We start from the raw sequence: 20,958 nt of genomic DNA, 5'->3' as shown, positions 1-20,958 counted from the left end.
CTTTATTGATTGCAATTACATCTGGACTGCTAAAGACGAAACTGAGTTTTTACAGATGCAATTACAGCTAACTTTTTTCTAACTTATAGCTTATAACATTGATTATTACAGTTCTGGTAACGTTCATGAACCTAATTGTTTGTATGAAATTGTTTTGCATTTGTAACAGCAAAAATATTATCATAGTATTACATTAGTGATGTTAAAATCAATTGTTCTGTGTCCATTATTACATCAATGAGCTTATTTTGATTTCTTGGATGTGCAACTTTTCACTTTCTAAGGTATTTGTTGCTCATTGAAATGCAGCTTGTTAATGTTTTCAAAACAATTTAAAAACAGGTTAATGAGTGTGTTTCAGGGTTAGTCATAGTCTAAATGTGCCATAAAACCTTTTTAGGCATAGGTTACTTCCTGCTGATTTTATCCAAAACAGATGCAAATAATCATCATGATTGAACAGATACAGATATAAATAGTGCCACGTCTGCACACCTCTACTACCTAAATAGTATGCAGCTGGAAAATACCAAAGTAAAAGAAAAAAATACATTAATCTCATATTGCAACATCATCATCTTTAGTCAAGCATAGTGAGTTCTGACATTAATTCCTTTATTTGGCATTTTATCGATAATTGCGTGCAAAGTGTTCAAAGTGTACTCCTACTAAATAATGTGCTGCATGAGCTTAAGACGTAAAGTGTTTTAAGAGCTCTGTGTATCTCTCTGGAAAGGTGCAGGATGGGATGGCCTGTAGGCTTTTTGCATCAATTTAACAAGGGGGATGCTAATTGGGTAAATTCTATAGTTTCCACACACGTTTCTATATCTTAAATCTATAGGTAAAAAGGGGAATACATGCAACCATGCTGAGAAGGGGATGCCATCCTCTTTCACCCCCCATGAAATCATCCCCCATGGACTTCTTCAGGGTCCATCCTTAGTCTTCCAAGAGTAGGAAAAGTGGAAAAACAGGTGTAGCAATCTCATGTCCGCGCCAGCTTGTGAACCCCTGGTGAGTTGTGATAGTTCTAGAGAGGAGAGATGAGAGGAGAAATTGCTGAACACATTTGAAAGGTCACGAGTGGGACAGTTCAGGTCCAATCTTAAAGGAAGTATGTAACACTAAACCTGATCACTTTGTGCATGTCTGTATGTGTGAGTGTATTTGCAAAACGTGAGCCAGCAATCAGGTGTATGTGTGTCTGCATGGATACTGTGTTTAATTAGCAAGGTTGTTTGTTTGTGTGTGTGTGTGTGTGTGTGTGTGCATGTGATCTTTCCCAGTCCCTCACCCTCATGGCAGTAGATATCCAGGGTAGAAATCGGGACACTCTGGTGTAGACACCAGGCTTCTTGGCCATGGCACAGCCGGTTCCCCAGCTCACCACCCCCAGCAGGCGGTACCGGCTGGCCTTCGACAGGCAGTCATCTGCCACAAAAGGACCCCCGCTGTCTCCCTGCAAACACACTCATTTATATCAGTTCACACACACAGCCATCAACAATACACACACGTTAGAACTGCCCATTTCAGGCGCACATATGGGGTTCAGGAATGCACTTGTTAATAGGAAGGGATACAAAGACATATCAGACATATAGTTAAAAAAAGTACGGATCAGACACACACATGTATTCAGATTACAGGTGTACACACACACATCAGAGAACATACTCACATTTTAAAACCTACACACACACACACACACTCCAGCACACAAACATACACAGATGAAAGTGCACAAATCCATACACACACTGACCTGGCAGGCGTCGATACCTCCCTTCTCAAAGCCGGCACAGAACATGCTGGTGGTGATCTGGTTGTCATAGTAATCAGGGGCATTACAGACGGCATCGCTGATGATGGGGACATTCGCTTCCTGGAGAACATCCGCTAGATGACCTGGGAGGGAGGAAGGTTACGCAGTTACAAGCTGCAAGTAGTGCTGGTATTGTTTTGATAATAGTACTTTATTGATCCTACAGTGGGAAATTAATTAAATTCATTGTCTCTAAAAAGTCAGATAAAATACAGAGCAAACAACAGACAGCAACATCAACATTATATGTTATCAAGCAATTCAGGTTAGTGTGTGGTGTGGTATTGAAATATAGACTCACCATAGTATCCTACATTTCCCCAGCCTGTTACTGTTCCCATCTGTCCATCGATCAGTCTTTGACCATAGGCTGGCAGGCAAATAGGCTGGATGTATTCTACACACACAGGCACAAGTCCAAAGTAAAAATATAAAATAAAAACACAATAAAAACATAAAAGCGCAATAAAACACAAAATAAACCACTGCAACATCTACCACACAGATAAACATTGATTGTTAAGGCCAGACAGGGAGTCAGTAGGTCAATATGGCGAGATATAAAGTCACTCATCAGTGAAAAAACACTCTTATATAGGCATGATAGATTGCAGTTGGGATAAATGAGTCCCTGCTTATTTTATTCTTAAGTTCACACACTCTAAAGTGGCACCCAAAGGTATCAGCTGTGTGGCCTGACCGGGACAGTCAAGAACGATATTGGCCTGCCTTTTATACTTCTCAAAGATTTCAGTTAGTCTAGACTGGCTCGCACCCAATCTGTTTTAGCTCATGCTGCTAAACCTGGCTACAATAGAAAAGGTTAAGAATGATTCAATAAAACTTGAATAGAACAAGGTCACCATTTTACCACATTTGCTAAAAAAGCTCATTCTCTGTAGGGACACAAACACTGCTGTACCTTCTTACAGATTTAATCTGCATTTGTCTCAAAAGCAACTTTCTTATCCGCAACAGTTCCCAGATATTTATAACCCAATTCAATATCCATTTCATGTATTACTGTGGGTTTGGGAACAGCATGTAATCCTATCAAATCAGTTGCCGTTTCCTTAGTTTTGACAACATTCAACTCAAGGAAGAATTCACACCATGACAGCCTCAGCCTCCTGCATGACAGAATCATCTGCAAACTTAATAAAATGCCTATTTACATGTTTGCTACAGGTGTCAATGGTGTATGCAATGTGTATAAACAAACATGTACTGTATGTACAAACACAGATGCACATGAACACACATAAAACACATAAGCATATCAGCACAGCACACACAGGCACACTTGCACACAAGAGTGAAACAGCTGACTCCAAACCATAGAGACTGAAGAAGAGAGTGAAAATGAGCTTATATCTCATTTTCACTTTTGGGACCTGGAAACCACATGATTTCCTGCTGGTCTGCCGCTAACAATAATAGTGTAACAGCTTATTGTAACAGAAGGGGTATTCCAAGTTCGACTGTCCATCACCTCCTTTATTTTCACTCCAGTGAACTTCATGCTGTGATTGTAATCACGTGTGCCAAACACTAGATGTCAGACATGACCAACTGTTTTTCACTGAAGGGATCTTGTCACATCGTGTCACATGGTTCAAATGCTACCACACTAAGAAATATGTTTGGGGGAAACATTGCTTTAAAGGGCCAGATTTTCACTGCCCCATAGCCATAGCACAAAGTGATGACAATATATCTGCAAGGTCGATCAGGTTATTGACCAATGTATCTCTCTCTCTCTCTCTCTCTCTCTCTCTCTCTCTCTCTCTCTCTCTCTGTGTCTCTCTCTCTCTCTCTCCCTCTCTCCCTCCTAGGAAAGGAGCAAATCTATGGCACAAAGAGTTGGAAACAAATCAAACCTTTGATACCTGTGTAAATCCACCCTGTATGCACCATTCCCCCCACCCCTTTACCCTCTTTACCCTCGCCTCACAGGATTACAGTAACCAGGGAGAGATGACAGATGAATCGTTTTGAAAATCACTGTATCCCTCTCATTATTACAGTGCTGATATTTCAGAATAAGAGCCCTGGGATTCCGGCAGAGAAAGACAAGAGAGGGAAGAGTCAGTTACATCCTGTTCTGTCCTGATATAATTATGTTGGACAGAAAGAACCTTTGTCATGCTGACTCTTGCTGAAACATGTTTTCATGCTGAAACATGAAACCTGAAGCAGCCAATTTACCATAATGATCAACTCTCCCTCTCTCTCCATTTCTTTGCCAGTCCCCATCACCTCTCATCATCATCATGCAATCAAATATGTGTGCAGACATGGGTGTGTTTGTACAGTATGTGTGTGTTCCTTTAGGTGTGTCTGTTTTTTAATGTGCGCTCCTGCTTCTGCACACGTGCCTCTGTGTCTTACCGGTGAAGGTGAGCGGCTGAGTGAGAGCCAGGACAGCGATGTCCCTGCTGTTGTCATCGATGTTAGCGTCTACAAAGGGCAGGTAGCTGCTGTGGTAGACAATGGTCTTCACCTCCGCCACATTGGCGTTGACTGGTTTATTGTAGATGGATCCCAGCAGCACACGCCAGCGAGCCACATAGCGGTACCGTCTAGCAGAGAGGGAGTGAGACAGGGAGATATATTAACTCTAGTTTAGTCAATCTCAAGCTTTTTCAACACCCACCACCCCAAACACCTAGACCTAGTTGACAGGTTTATACCAGGACATTCCTATGATGAGGATTATTGGATTTTGATGCAAATCACTGGCTGTGAAGCTGATATTAGGTCACAATTCAAATGCGATCATTGATTTCTATCAGAGAAACAATGTGTCTAAAATAATGTTACAGACATTAACGGTGATTCTGATTTGAGATGTCTTGTATTTATTACAATTGTCTATACAGGTTATTACAAGTCTCAGTCTAAAGTTTTAATATTAGTCAACTATTCTGTTATCTACAGTACATATCTGAATACATATTTAAGTAACTTAAGTTTGTGTCCAAGCATGCATGTGTGTGTGTGTGAGTGTTTGTGTATGTGTGTGTGTGCATTTGAGCCTGCATACATCTATTTTATACGTTTATATGTTACCGTAGTCTTTCTTTATTTTTCCCCTTGTACACCTGCAAATGCGTGCTTATTGTCATTGTGTTCTATTTAAAAAAGGTTGATCTGAGTAAGTGTCTTTAAAATCTCACTTTTAACCTTTCATGGCACAGATCTAATCTCCTCACGGCTATCTGATTTCCCTGTTAAGACATCTAAAAGTAATCTAGTTTGTCCCGCACATGCTTAAAACTCAGATATACTGTATGTGGTTGCTGTGTAAATTCAAGCCCGGCCTCTTACTCAGGGAAGCAGTGTGCTGCGGAGACAATCCAGCGGTCTGAGATGATGGATCCTCCACACTGGTGAACTCCATCGTACTGCAAGCTGACCTGCCATGGCCAGCTGCCCTGCCTGGAATCCACACCACCCACTATACGGTCCTCCGTCAAACTACGCCTGCCACAGTCTGTGGAGGGAGAGAGGTACAGTGAGGAGGGAGGAGAGAGGAGTGCTAAGGTAAAAATTAAAAGGCAAGATAGAAGAGGAAGGACTAGCAAGGACTAGTTGTAGGTAGAGTGAGGGTGGGTGAGTGAAAGAGAAGCAAATCAGCACAAGAAAACAAAATAACTGAGATAAAGTAAAAATGAGGGTGTGAGAGATAGAAACAGGGAGAGATAGACAGGATACAGAGGGAGAAATCCCTTTGACCCAAAGAATAAAGAGCTCATGGAAGAGTTAAACGGCGAGTACGTGCAAAAAGGTCAGAGGTCAGAGAAAGGTAGAAGTATAAAGTGTGCCAGTGTGTCAGAGAGAATGAATGCAGATCTGTGCTCAGATCTTACCTTGGCACAACAGCGTGAGAACCTCCCTGCTCTCACAGTCACTGAAACAAAGACAGACGGAGTTAGCAACAGGCTGACAGTGGAAAAACAAATATTCAAACTGAATTTAAGTTACTATTCAGTTTACTCTGAGTCGACAGACAGGTACAAGACAGACAGTGAGAGAAACAAACAGGACAGCAGGGTTAGAAAGTTACATGTAGAGACAAAAAGACAGAAAGACAGACTGGTGAGAGGGAGACAGGTTTGCCACGGAAAGGTATAGAAGAAATAGAAAAGTACAGAAACTGAAAGAATGAGAGTGAGACAGATGATCATTATGGTGGAAAATGTGAGTAAGCATCAGAGAAAAATTACTGAAAACAGTGAAACATTCTGACAAATTACATTTTGTGTTTTTCCACACTGGAAGAGCAAGATCAAGCAGACAAATTGATGTGTCTTGTACCTAAAGTAGAGAAAACACTGAGATGCTTTGGCTTGTTCAATGTTTTAAGTTCTGAGACAAAACCCTCCAAAGTTTTGAAAGTTTTTTCAGGCTCTCAATGGTGTAAACAAGTATTTAGAAAAATGTCAGGCATGGATAGTACTTCTAAGTTAAATTAAACGTTAAGTGAGAGGCTCACAAGTACTATATGAAGAATGACCAATGCTAATTTTACTTGTTCATAAATTGTAAATCAGATTTACAAAACTGTCTTCATATCCTTGCTTATCTACTTTGAGTTCTAGCCAAAAATGCTCTAATGTGACAAACGCCAAGCATGGCAGCAGACTTTGTCTACCTGCAGCTCGGGACAGGTGCAGAAACAGACAGACAGGTGTGTGTTACCATGGGAACAATGAGTCTTTGATTTTCTTGCCGTAGCTGAGCTCTTCCTGTTTGACACAGAAGAATTCCCCTCCATCACTACTGGCCTCCGGGACTGACGCTACGGAGTAATTCACCACACTGAAACACACACACACACACACACACACACAACACACACACACACACACACACACACACGTTAGTCCTGCTGATATATTACTAGGCTGCATGAAAACATAGTACATTTCTGCTGTAAAACATCTCACCTGACAAAGCCCACTTCCTCACAGCTGATGCTAGCCAGCTGCTCATTGGCTGAAGAGGAACACACCTGACGCCACCTCCTCTGGGCGGAGTCAAACACTCGAAGATGCTGGTCAGCTGAATTCACCTGGACTGCAGGGGGTGAGATGGGGTTACTTTCAAAACAAGCTTGGTACAAAGGCACACACCCCTGTTTTCAGTCTCTGATGTTGTAATTATTGCATAATTAGAACAAAATGAAGCCCCAAGGCACTTTTCTGGTTAGAAACTTGAAAGCCTCTTCATTAAAAGAGTACCATGAATGTGCCCAGTTCACTTTTTAAGTCCTTCTCCCCTTGAACCACATGTGGTCTATAACTGAATCCTGCCAGAACATTCTCTCCTGTGTCTTTCTCTCTTTTTTTTTCTGAAAAATGTGAACAGGTTCTGAATCCATCAGTCTCTGCTCTGTCACTCACCATCATACAGTCCTGTGTCTTCCTCCATGTTGCAGTATGTGACTACAGAGGGCGAAGAGCAAAACAGTAGGTATATATTAAAACATCAGTGTGACACAAAGAGTTTTTGATCACCAGATTCATGAAAATGAGAACTCAAAACAGAATAGGGCTGTATGTCTATAAGCAGGGAGGAGTCATTACATGTCCTAGGATTGCAGTAATCTGAATAAAATAAAAAAAAGAACAGCGATGCTTTTGGATTAGAGATGACTGTACGTATACAAACATCATGAGATAAGAGTTGAGAATGATAGATTATCATAACACTACTCAAATTACAGCCTGGAAATTGAAATTCATGATCTATCTTCATATTCTATGTATTTTGGAGGCAATGCAGTACAAAAGTAACTAGAGGGGATCTTATCATGTTGTTATTATGTTTTTATGTAGTTATAATACTCCAGTGCATTACATAACAAATAATTACAATTATAAGTATGCATCCAGCGATCTTTAATGGATTTAGCCTTCCCAAACCTGTGTGTGTGTGTGTGTGTGTGTGTTGTCTAACCTACGGCCCAGACAGCAGCTCCAATGGCTCCCAAGGTCATCAGCGTCACACACACCCCAACCACCCGACAGGGGGTCAACACACAGGTCAGAGAGATTCCCCTGCTGCCTGTAGAGACACACACACACACACACACACACACACACACAGATGTATGAATGTATGTACACACAGGCATGGACACAAACAGACACATGGATATGAATGCACACATGCAAAAGCACGTATACAGCTGCACACACACACACACACACCCACACACCCACACACATACAGATGTAACATTACATAACATTACACGCCAACCTGGGCAGATCGCTGAAGAGAAGATTTAGATGATACAATCAAAAGTGTAAATATTACAACAGCAAACTAAATATAGATTTGTTTGTTGTTTTTTTGTTGTAGACTTTACAAACTTTACACTTTACAAACATGTTAGCAAAAGCACATACTGTTAGCTTTTGATTTAGTTCTGTTTTTGACTCATTCTACCACAAACATTAGCAAAAAAGACCAATTTCTGCACACTGTCCCAATGCTTATCCTCCTGACTGTATGCCAGTGGAATAGCATAACAGCACATTTCCTGGCAAAATCTGAAAAGTACAAATGACACCGATTAGATCAATAGTCTAAAGTCTAGCATTTCTCCACCAAGCGAGAACAAACTCTTAAACTGGGAACTGGGATATGGTGCCATGTCTGTCCGTGTGTGTGTGTGTGTGTGTGTGTGTGTGTGTGTGTGTGTGTGTGTGTGTGTGTTGTCCTGAGTGTGTCCCTCTCTGCCCCTGTTATCCTTGCTCTGCAGAGTTTGTCAACTTGACCCACAGATTGGAGTGAACTGATTAGCAGAGGTAGTTAGCACTATGGAAGAGCAATCTATTGGAAACTGTCAATGCTTTGATTAACTATTATTACTAGTAACCTGCTTGCTGTAGGTCTTACTTGTGAAAAAGAGCCATGGTCTCAGTGTGACTAACCTGGATAAATAAAGCTGAAAAACAATGTTCAGGTGGCGGATAGCACTGTAATTAAGTCAATCCCCTTGGCCTCTCGAGCCGCATCCCTAATCTCTGTCTCACAGATCATCAAACCATAAGGTGTGAGACCAAAACATTAATTACTGGAGAGGAGAGGAGAGGAGAGGAGAGGAGAGGAGAGGAGAGGAGAGGAGAAGAGCTCATGCTAGCAAAATATAACTTCTCACCAACTGCCAAGTAAGTATCTAGTAAGTAAGTATCTAGTCGTAAGTAGCTTTCTTCTCATTCATCATCAAGTCATTTCACATCGTGAGAAGCATTACATTTTATTTGGCCATGCTGGGTGCACAATCATGTAATTCATTTCCTAGAACATCCTGTACTGAAGGGTTTTAAAGAAGTGTTTTAAGCAGCTGCTTCTTTTTTCTCCTTCACTATCATGACAGCAGAGAAATGGAGGTGACTAGGGGAAAAAAGGAAGGATTTTTAGATCGCACACTTTGTAAGCTAATCCAACATGCTCCCTATTTGTTTTTTTTTTCTGTCTCAATCTTCCAGTCTACCTAGGGGTCACTCAGCTCAGCGGACGCCACACCAAGACTCCCATCCCAAACATCAACAGAGCATCCCTGGTTCCCCGCTAAGATCCCTTTCCACCATTTCCAAACTAATCAATAAATCTGTAATTCATTCCAGTGTTGCCTTGTTATCACACTTTTGGCCCATTTAATTGGTTCCACTTTTAGGCCGACCTGATGCTCTACTCCAGAGCGATTTAGATTAAGAGTAATATTAGTCAACATTCATTCCCTATCTAGCAAACGTGCACAGACAAAATGTGTTTAAAAAATGTGAACTGTCAGTCACATTCCTTATCACTACAAAAACAGCTCATTTCATTTCCCACAACCCACCAGTTTTACACAATGACCCAGTCATCATCATTATCATCATCATCGTCATCAGCATCTGAGCTAGATCAACAGGGCAGACAAAAGCAGGAGGCTGGGGTTAACATGTTTGACACAGACAGATTAAGTCTGGTCACAAAGCGGTAAATCTTGCCTCATGCACGGTTTAGGGTGGAGACTACAAAAGTAAATTACATCATGCTACTCTGTTGTTTTTTTCAGACTCTGTAGTGAAAATAGAAAGGTGAGAACAGTGTGTGAGTGGAAGATGTCAGTCTATGCAGCCAGAGTAGAAAAATGATTTCTTAGGGAAGCTAACAACTGAGCAAAACAACCTGAACCAGTCAATCTATTTGATGAAAATTAAACTTGACTGTATTTGTGTAAACAAACGTTATTTGGTGAACTGTCCCTTTAAAGGTGGATATGACATTGTTATTGGGGTGAGCAGTTGGACCTGGGGACAAAGAACCAGTGGCCACTTTAAAGAAAAGTAGTTCCAGATATTTTTATTTTATTCTGTGCCCTTGCTCATACATTTTAAAAAATAATTTTGCCTATTTCTGTTGATCAGTATTGATAGCAGAGGGAAAATGTTGATAGTGGGCAGCTCATGTTGGAGATTGACGACTCCTGAGTTCCAATGAAGGTGTGTATACTAAGAAATTAAAATGTTAACCCAAAGTCTTTAGTGCCATGTATCAATGGTTTTTGGTGTAGGACAGCCTGTAATGTGCGCTCTCTTAAAGTGGATTTTCTATTCTTCATCACACTGCAGTAGAGAGTCAGGGCTGGAGGGATAATACTGCTAAAACAGTAGTGTGTGCCAAAGAACAACAGCAGAACAGTATATGAGAAGTAAATGTTCCCTATCGAATCAGAGAAAACATTCCAGATGCCAAGTTTCCTTCCTGCCCCCATCTCTCTCCACGTTCTCCCTCCTCTCTCCCCTCTCACATCTCTACTGTTCTCACTGTCTATAGAAAGAGGTTAGTGCCAGCAGAGATTGTATTTGAATTGCAGACTTGCAGATTTTTAATTTCCCATGCTCATATTGAACCACTGAATTAAAAAAAAAATGTTTGTTGATAAATGAACTCAAAAATTGAATATACATGGCACAATTTGAAACTGAATGCAATGGCTTGATATTTATTATTATTATTATTATTATTAAATTTAACTTTTAACAATAATTTCAAACTGCAATTTGCAATTCAGTCAGTTTTCTCGACTCAACAACAAATATCCGGGCACACGGTGCTTTAATTCCCTAAGTGTCGACTGGAAGGCGCCACCTGCTAACAGTGGCCCCGTCCCATTCTTCACTCAGCCAACCTCAAGCCAGGTGACACTATGCCTTGTTCATCTCCTCAGCCAATGATTGAGCCTTGTTCTATACACTTGGTGAAAGCGTTGCAAATCTTGTCATTTGTTTTTTATTAGTGAATGTCATATCAACTTGATAAATCAAGCTAAAATTTGCTTTTGTCTAGAAACATGTGAACATGCAGCCTATAGCTGCGACCTGTTAGCTAGGTAACAGCTAATAGCTAACTAATTTCTTCAGAAAACATGTGTTGTTGTATTGTATTGTATTATTGTTGTTGTACTGCAGTGACCAGGCATGTAAACAAACTTTAGTGAGATGCTACACTACCACTGCTAAATATCCAAATATTTGCTGCCTGCTACGATGTTGCAAACAACTAGGCCTGCCACGCTTCAATACACTGCTTTTAAACGCAGCTGTAGCTGCAAGATAGCAAATTGGTGAAGCAAACTACTGAACGTCCTATGCAGCCCAGTGTCCTAGTAGCTAGCACACAATTTGCAACTCTTTCACTAAGTGGGAAGAAGAAAGCTAGATCATTGGCTGATGTAAATTTTTTCAAATTTAACAGTTCAATAGGGGCACGACAAATTCAAATTTCTGCAATTCATATACAATCTCTACTGGCACTAATCTCTTTCTAGAACTGCCTCCCTCCCTCACCTCATTAGTTTAGTTTTCCCCCAACTGACCCTCAAGGTACAACTCCATCTGCTTCCATTTCTCTCATTTCTTTCTCCCTCCAATAAGATCCATAAATCATGAGGCAGTGTCCTACAGAACCAGCAAGCCTGCTCGGTCCCAGATGGTCCCACGGTTGCCGAATTTCCATGTTGTTGTCGAAGAAACCTGATAGCTGCCTGGACCTGATAATCTAGAGACCTTACCTTCCATCTCAAACTCTGCCTCTTCCATCTCCGCACATCTGTTCCCTTCCTCTACACCTCTACCTCTGTCTGTCCAACTCTACCTGTACCTTGTTCCCGCATTTCCCTCCCCCTTAACTTTCAAACCTTTTCCTGAATCTTCTCCTCTTGACCGCTCCCCACCTTTCCTTTCCTCCTCCCCTTACCCATCTCTCCCTTTCCTCTCTTGCCCTTCTCGTTTCCCCTTTCCGTACCTGTCCTCTCTTCCCCCCCTCCCTTCCTCTGCTTTCTTCCCAAAAGTCCAGTAAGCTTGTTAATGGTGTTATTGTTCCTTGGCTTGTTGGATTGTGGGTAACAATAGGGGCCAAGGGTCAGAGAGAAAAAGAGCAAGAAAGATGCAAAGACAGAGAGAGAGAAAAGGAAATAGCGAGAGACAAAAAGACGTGAACTTGGTGAGTATGTGAACAGTGAACATTAGACAGCCAATGTACATATTATCAGAGGGACATTCCTGGCTCCTGTGTTCATTCTTTCAGATGGCGGTTCCAGGAAATACCCCAATGTTTCCTCCACCCACCTCAACTCAAGCCCAGTGGTTCTCAGCCTATTGGTCAGGACCGACCAGGGGCTCGCAAGATGATTTATGGGATAGGAAAAGAAACATATTTCTACTATACAAATGTATTATCATGTCAGATTTTTCTGTAATTTTTTTAAGCGTTATTTTTTTAAGCATTTTTAAGCTTCTCAGCCTCCTCTGATAATTAATCAAATGAGACAGCCTGAAAAGGGAAAATCATTCTTTGGTTCAACTGTTCTTCACTGTGTACACTGGGGGTCGCGAGTAGGCATCGCTTCGTTTTGAGGGGTCACAAGGGGAAAAGGTTGAGAACCACTGCTCTAACCCAGACGCAGCACTACCTGCCATGCTGTTCCCCTCCTCCCCGTTTCCCCATCTCCTCTCTTCTTCTTTCTTTCCTCCCCTCTTCCCCCTCGTCACAGTACTCCAGAGAACAAAGACTCTATTGTCCATGTCTCTACCTAAGACCTCCCCCTCTGTGTGTGTGTGTGTGTGTGTATGTAATGTGGGTGTGTAATGCAGGATTCTTCTGAAATCGCTGTAGTAAAAGTACACTAAAAGTACCACTGCTGTAGTAGTGAAAGTTGGTAGGACTGAGAATATACAGAAGCCATATTCCACCTGTATCTATTGTATTTTGTGTTACACTAAAGTGTTATCTGTCATGTTGAGTGATAATGTTCTACATGTATGAACATTAACTAGCTGGAAAGGTGTATTTCATGCCTGGGAGCTCTACACATTTTCTTCAGCCAGGTGGACTGACTATATACAGGATGTCATCACTGAAGTCCCAGTTTTTACTGCAGACCCTGCATGCAACAGTAACACTGCTGCTGCCCTATTGCTCCACACCTGTAATCGCTTAAAGATGTAAACAGAAACTTAAAAATGTAAACAGAAACTCAAATTGCTAACAACAGTCCCTTGATAAGTTAGATAGTTAGAAAATCTTCTTTGGCAAAAAGTTTCTCAAAATGGCATTTTGAAAAAAATCCCAAATAGAGTGAATTACGTAAATTGCAAGTAAATTGAACCTGGGAGTGATTAGAATAGAATGAGCCAAAAGTAAGTTGAAAAGAAACAGTTGCAGAAACAGCATGAGCTAATACTGGATCTATTAAAGGTAACTGGCAGACAATGACTGATTAACAGTCTTTCTGTCTTTCTTAGAGACGCATAAATACACACATACACACACACACACACACACACGCACACACAAGTGATATGAGTCATAATGTGTTGCAGCCGTAGTCATAACAGAGAAGTTAAATCAAAAACAAACACACAGCGGACATCAATTGATTTATCCCCCCTCAAAGGAAAGATATTCTAAGCTGTGTGATCATGTGTATCTGTGTGTGCATGTGCAATTGTGTGTTTGTGTGTGTGCATGTGCGTGTGTGTGTGTGTGTGTGTGTGTGTGTGTGGTCGTATTAGTGTTTCTGTGCTTGTTTGCACATGTACAGTTTGTAGGTGTGTCATAAATCCCATCTAATCATAACACATACACACACACACACACACACGCGTGCAAACACACCACACACACGCCACTCCTAGACTCTTCTGCTTCTCTTGTAATTATACACACCAAGACACTTGCTTCTGGGCGGACTCCCTTCAGTCAGACAATAAAGAAACTGTAAAACCAAGACTCTAGTTTACCTTGTTAAGTCATAGGAATAGGGAACATATGGAGATTGAAATGTCTCTCTAAATGATGATGATTTTCAACTGAAGATAATTTTACTTTGTGCGAGGCGACCGGCTATGTTATGCTGTCACTGAGTTCCCAAGTCTCTGCAATATAAGGTAGGTTACATACAATACTGTCGGCTAGTAGGTTTATGGTCTAAAAGAAAAGGGTAAACTTTGTTAGACGAGCCTCCAGAGCCTCGAGTGCTAAGTGCTAAAATGCAGTTCTCTGGTGAAAAAGTTTTACCACCATTGCAAAACGTAAACACATGCTTCCGAGACACTCCTCTATAAAACATTAGAATCACTTTAATCACTAAATACATCAAAAATGTATAAGAGTTTGTCTTGGTGATGTTGGAACAGAGATATATTGAAAACTCACAGAGTTTCACAGAACATATTGACACAAATGGCTCAAGGACAACAGTAAAAACGAAAGAAAGTAATCTTATCTTTCCTTCCATAACATCATGACGGACAGTAAACTCATTAAAAGCCATAAAGCTGCAAATCTGGTCAGCACTCTGTATGCCATAACACTATATGATAACTGAGGCCAAGAAAAACAACTGAGACAGGAAGACATAGGGAGAGAAGTGGATTCTTTGGTTGCCTTTTATATGTGCTGTTTCACTGATGATGATGATGATGATGATGGGAAAAGTGCGTTTCAGGTTATGAGGGGATGAATAAGGTAGGAAAACATTATATGGGCTGAGGGTTACACTGGGTTGTTTGTGCATGCCAGGACAGAGTGTGTTGTTATTGGTGTAATTGTAATAACTGGATAGTGATGTTATCAAATGCATTCCTCATGCTGACAATAGGTTTAAGGAGAAATGCTAACTTTCCTCACCACTTTCTTGAATTTCAACAAATTGTCCACTGATTTTCAGGCATTATTGGCAGATGTATTGGCATTTGGTAATTTTTTATCAACATTGCTATCACAATCCTATTGTATATTGGTTGGGCCTTACTCTTACTGAATGAAAGAAACATAAATAATTGCAAAAGAAAACATTATATGAAAGTAGAGAGAGAGAAAGAGAGAGAGAGAGAGAGAGAGAGAGAGAGAGAGAGTATTCGCCAGCCAGCGATGAACAAACCAGTTAATAGTTAACAGCCAAGTCGACTGATGTCTGGTCCCAAATACAGAAAACAGGCCAGCAAAGCACATTGTTTGACTGTGTGCACGCGTGTGTGTGTGTGTGTGTGTGTGTGTGTGTGTGTGTGTGTGTGTGTGTGTGTGCGCTTGTGTATGTGGGGGGAGGGGAATTAAAGAGTGAGTGATGAAGAATGGCAGGTGTGTGACATGTGTACTCACCCATCTTTCCGTCTGTCCCAGCTTTCTCAGCATACATTCTTCCGGAAGCGGAGGGCAGAACGGTCAATTAACAGTCTCCTTCCTTCCTTCCTTCCTTCCTTCCTTCCTTCCTTCCTTCCTCCTTTCCTTTCGCCTCAGGGCAGGTGGACTCAGCAATCCCTTTTGCACGGTGAAATAATGTTGAATTGTCACCAAAAAAACAGTGTCACCAGGTACATTTTAGGTTAGAGTTAGATGTTTTGAATAAATTTCTCCCTTGAATTATTCTCACATCTTACAACAGAATCCTTTAAAATGGGACAGGAGAAGTCAGAGTACCTCACCTGAGCACAATGAGTGACGCATAGTTCATCTATGCATACCTCATGCCCAGTTTAAATGCCTGAAGTAAGCTGGCAAGCAAGCAGATAGATAGATAGATAGATAGATAGATAGATTCTCATTATTTTGCACTTTTCAGTGAGTTAATGCTTCCTTTATCTAAAATAACCATAAGTGCACCCCCTCCATTTTCCCATATAACCTAGTAATGTGAGGGTGATCATTTACTTTTTCAATAAAAAAAAATTGATTTTCTCAAGAATGGGACTTGAATGCCATTCACCCTAAAATCTCACGGAGATGCCCAGTTGATTTTTTGATCTTTTCACTTGGATAGAAGCCGATACCATTTCTGCCCTCCTCCCTGCCTCCCCCGCCCTCCGGTCACGGCCTTGAATCAAGTTCAAACCCCACAGTTGCCCTTGATGAAATGGTAGTTTCAGACTGTAATAATACAGTATTGATGATTCTGAATTCTTATTTAATTTCTCTTTCAGCCTTGATAAGTCCTACATGAGGAAGCTGATTTCAGAGCAGGAGTTTATTGACTCTCTGTTCAGTTCATTCAAAATGTGAGCAAAAAGTGCAATATGCCACTAATAGAGCATTCTCAATTTATGTCCCCCCACCCTCATCTGCCCCACAGCACCACCCAGTTAAGGGATCCATCCCATCACATAGGTCTAGCAAACAATAGGCCTAATAAAAAATTATCAGTGTAGGCCTACAACTAGCCTACTGAAGATATTATGCAAATGTGTATAAGAGGGGATAACTAAAATCTAAATACTAATTTATAAAAACCTGGGCTTTAGGGACCCTTGGTGGTCTGGGGTCCTGATATGTAATTCATTCATCTAATGCCAAACGTTTATCATTAGGGCCTACATTAATTTTTAATTTGCACTCAGTTGACTGAACCCAGTCCTGGTTTATATGCTATACTACACTATACCATGATATACTCTACTTAATATTTGGATCTAGTTCATCCCTGATGAACAAGTCTTCCCATGCACAGATAGCTGCCTGCTGATCGATTAATCATCAACGAATGTTAAACCAGTCACGATACTCACTCGCTGCCCTCCACCAAACAGCACGACTGAGACATGAGATCATAGTTTCTGTGACCAATGTAACCACAATGAAACATCACTATAATATTCCTATAATATTCCTATAACATTAATAAAGGCACGTCAAATGTTGCTATGATATTTGTATCATTTTCACATTTAATATAGGGCCTAGTTCCTTTTCGTAGGGTTACTGATATTAATGACTGAAATGTATACAGCGTTAGGCTATATACAGTATCTGCATGGTTGTAAGTTATTAGGGTTAAGCCTATTTACTAAAGACTTCAGGCCTTTGCAGCTCAAAAGCATGAAATAGCAGTGTGGGGTAGAGATGGGTTAAACAGGTTCAACAAACCAAAGGGCAGCTGACGTTTGCACGTCTCACTAAATGGTTTAAATAATTAAAATGATTTAGAATTATTTTATTTCACTGAAAAATACTGAATTTCAACGATTTATCTAAGAAGTCGCATAGCAAATGCGGTATTTTCTTTTCAGCATAGCCATTTTTTGTACATTTCATAAAACCAAAACTACTGAACCAATCTTTTATTTTCATATGACAGCTTAAATAAAGTAGTGGAGTACGGCGACTTTTAAGGGGCAAATTAAACTCTTGGAAGTTGCCTTTTACAAAGTCACTCACCTGTCTTGTTCCTGCAGCAGGTGTAGCCCAGGCCTCTTCCAGTGAAAAGTTATTTTGTAGTCCGCTTTGACAAAAGAACATAAAGTATTCGCCTCGGCCTTGGCAATAGGCAACAACACCACGTTACACCCCACGACAGATAAATCCCAAGTTTTCAGTAAATCCTTTATTGTTCTCTTCACAGGTTACTGACCCCGAGGAAAGCAGGAAAAAAAACAGAAGTTCTAGCGACACTTTCAGTCGTTTCAATCAACCAAAACCACCGGCGTCCGCTTCTAATGGAAAAGAGAGAAACATTTGGAGGACTGAGCGAATAAAAAACAAGTTTGTAAAAATGTATCCTCAGTTTCCCGGGTGGTGTGGTGTAGTTGGGTCCTGCTTGTCCTCTGAGCGGTCAACTGCGCAGCCAGGAGGGTCCAGCTGACGTCAAATTGTAACGTTACTGACTGGCCAAACTGGACATCAGACCTGCTGTCTGTCTGTCTGTCTGATAGTGCAGTCTAGGTATAGGCTAGGTGACAATCACACAATCCAATCCCCAAGACGTGAATAATAAAGCACAGCCTGATAGGGATTCAATGGAATCCGATCAGTTGAAAAATTATAATATTGTTTTAACAATATTATAATCAATAATATTGTTTTGGTAGAGCAAGTTTCTCAGCAAGGGAAGTTTAACAGGGATGCCATCAACATCATCATCAGGATCATCCCCCCACCCCTCCCCTCCCCTCCCCAACCCTAACCAAACCACACCACCCCACACACACGCGCACACACACACACACACACTGAAACAGTAAGACAAAGAAGGTCATACGTCTCTCACAAGTTGCAAGTTCCCTTTGCTACATATGAAACACCAGTAACCGCACCAGTTCCTTGTTGGCAAGAAAAACAGAAAAGGGAAGTAAGAAAAACAGACACAAAACTCTTTCTTCTGCAGGAGGAGGAGAGGCGTACAGGTCGCTGAGTGAAGAAGAGGACAGGTTGGTAAACAAGAGGCCAGAGAGTCACCCTGTAGACAAAGGAGAGGAGAGGAAAGGTGGACCAAAGGAGAAAAAGGAAGCAACGACAGAAGGAAGAGGAGTGGAGGAGGAGAACGACGGAGAGATGGGTAGAGGAGTGCCACGGACATGCTGGCTGCTGCTGGCACTCTCTCTGACAGGTAAGACCCAGAGCCGTAAACAGAGGGAGATCTAGGATGTGTGACCTGCAAATATGTAACGATTCCTTCCATAAGATCCACATGGTGAGACGTCCAGAAGATCAGCTGGCCTAAACTCAGCAGTTACAGTGCTTAGCAATGATGATGGAACAGGATTATGGAGATAACTTGGCTGCCACTAAAACTGGTATTAATCAGTTGCTGATTGAGTTTTTAACCTTTCTGTCATTGTATGATTTTGAATGACTGTCCTGTAATATTGCAATAACTTTACAAACCTTATTCCAACAAACCACTTGGCAACTTAATTTCTACTCAAGTAGGTACTCAAGGAGGCTACTCAAGGAGTTGCCTAAACGTTGTTGCCACATCTTGTTGCAAAGTGTATTGTTGGAATGAAACATTTGAATATTTGACGATATGACTTACTTTGTTATCTGTTGTTGTTATATTGTCCTAAATATTGTCTAATGTATCGCCACCCTTAGAAAGCATCCAGTGAGTTTTGACTGTTACTGGAAACACAGGACCTACTGAGCAGACACATTTCTCACTCCTCACTTTTAAACATTGTAATATCTCAAAAGAAAAAGTTGTCATGCCCAAATAAGTTGTACTGTCCACAAAATACAATACACATTGTCACATTAATTATAATGTGTGCACACTCCAAAATGTCAATGTTAACTCATTTGATCTTGTTTTCAGTCTTACAATCACATTTTCTTGAAACAAGTGAAAAATTCTGCCAGTGATGTGAGCTAATTCAACAACAATTTGATATCTTGAAATAAGGCTCATCACACCACGTGTTTCAAGATAATGGCACTGTATTCAAATAAAGTGAATTATCTCACCACACAAGCACATTTTTTCACTTCTCTCAAGTAAGATTGAAAACAAGATTAAAATAGTTCATAAGGTCAACATTTCTGGAGTGTGCAAATTGTAGGTGAGAGTTGTATTTTCTGTGCAGTACAAGCTACTAAGCCTTATTTTATTTTTTTCTTCTTTTAAAATTGATTTAGATAGTAATGTGTTGTGCATGTGTTCCGCGCTTCAGGTATTCTCGCTGGGGATTGGTCAGTTCAGCTCCCCTCCAGTCCTATCTGTGCTGTGATTGGCTCCTCTGTGGTTCTCCCTTGTTCCTATGACTACCCCCAGAGCTCCAGGGAAACAGGGGGAGAGGGGCAGCTCTCTGCCAAGGTAATTAAATAAAGACCGCATTGTCAGCAGTCCCAATGTATCCCACAATTCTTTGCATTTATCCGGAAGACATTCTCTACAAGGAGGTAAAATCAGCGTTCAGAATGAACGGAAGTCAGTGAGCCTCTGGCATGTGACATAAAACCTCAACACTTGTACTGAGAATCAGCAGCTAGTGGATTGATGCAGTGTAACTGCAGTAAACTATTTCACTGCTATCCAGTTTAAAGGAAGTGGTTTGAAAACATCTAGAGCCACGTTCACATCTGACCTATCAACTGCTTGCATACATTTCCAGTGTTAATCTGCTGCATCAGACAGTTCCTCTGGTCCTGTAAATCTGTTCACATCTGAAAGTGTCCACTGTCCTTGTTGTTTACTGTTTACTGGGATCAAGGTTGGAGGGGGAGGAGCAGGAGTGGAGGAGCAAGAGTACAACGTTCTGTCTGAGATGTGGTGTCTGGGAGAGAGCCGCTGTATCACGCCAAGGTATGAATGATAATACACACATAGAAAAGACCTGCATCAAATAATTTTTGCAAAGAATTCTTAGTTTAGAGTTTAGACAATCAGAGGAAATGAACAGTTGATGCATCTCTCCCTCTGTCAGATATGTGTTCCACAGTGCCGGTATCCTCCCAGATCCGTCCTACCAGAACAGAGTGGAGTACCTGGGAGAACCAGGAACCAAGAACTGTTCTCTGAGGATTTCTGAGCTGAGACCGTCGGACAGTGGAAGCTACGTGTTCTACCTCGTCACCAGCCACCCCACACAGAAGATGCCAGAACAGAGCGGTGTACAGCTGCTGGTGGCAGGTAGGAGGAATAATAATCATCATCGTCATCATCTTGATAACCTTTATTTAAACTATGGCTTAGAATTAAAACAAGAATACAAACAGAATAGGGTTAAAGAAAGCCTTAAAGGGGCATTAAGTAATTTGTTACTTTTATAGACCTCTATTGGCGACCAGTAGGAATTGAAACAACATCGATGGGTTCTCTGGTCTAGTGAGGCAACATATCACAATGCAGTGCT

General features: G+C 41.1%; 2 protein-coding genes across 5 annotated transcripts in view; one reads left to right on the top strand and one right to left on the bottom strand.

Annotated features, from left to right (window-relative positions):
- Positions 1 to 915: 915 nt before the first annotated feature.
- On the bottom strand, positions 916 to 15,533 carry hpn (hepsin). Its single transcript, XM_071525584.1, has 12 exons — positions 15,497 to 15,533; positions 7,793 to 7,900; positions 7,237 to 7,278; positions 6,781 to 6,910; positions 6,533 to 6,652; positions 5,701 to 5,741; positions 5,159 to 5,324; positions 4,220 to 4,410; positions 2,130 to 2,225; positions 1,769 to 1,911; positions 1,298 to 1,462; positions 916 to 1,033 (listed from the first exon to the last, which is right to left on the bottom strand). Exons 1-12 carry the CDS (start codon positions 15,531 to 15,533, stop codon positions 989 to 991), a joined length of 1,284 nt encoding a protein of 427 aa, XP_071381685.1. The 3' UTR covers positions 916 to 988.
- Positions 14,076 to 20,958, top strand: part of LOC139649235 (limbic system-associated membrane protein-like) — a 15,018-nt gene continuing 8,135 nt past the window's right edge. The window contains exons 1-6 of one of the 4 annotated variants that reach the window (XM_071525579.1): positions 14,076 to 14,283; positions 17,730 to 17,869; positions 18,492 to 18,713; positions 19,777 to 19,919; positions 20,317 to 20,408; positions 20,530 to 20,735. In XM_071525579.1, the coding sequence (XP_071381680.1) occupies positions 18,659 to 18,713; positions 19,777 to 19,919; positions 20,317 to 20,408; positions 20,530 to 20,735 (496 nt within the window). In that variant the 5' untranslated portion in view covers positions 14,076 to 14,283; positions 17,730 to 17,869; positions 18,492 to 18,658. Of the gene's footprint in view, positions 14,284 to 16,164; positions 16,251 to 17,729; positions 17,870 to 17,896; positions 18,714 to 19,776; positions 19,920 to 20,316; positions 20,409 to 20,529; positions 20,736 to 20,958 lie in introns of those variants that run through there. The other 3 variants (XM_071525581.1, XM_071525582.1, XM_071525580.1) reach the window with 3 other exon arrangements.

Source organism: Centroberyx affinis, unplaced genomic scaffold (genome assembly GCF_046629955.1).
Source record: "Centroberyx affinis isolate AG114_WGS23_722 - 3 ecotype Tasmania unplaced genomic scaffold, CSIRO-AGI_Caff_v1 ptg001306l_1, whole genome shotgun sequence".
NCBI classification, from domain to species: Eukaryota; Metazoa; Chordata; class Actinopteri; order Beryciformes; family Berycidae; genus Centroberyx; species Centroberyx affinis.
Note: the sequence above shows the minus strand (reverse complement) of the source record. Positions and strands in the feature narration are given on the sequence as shown.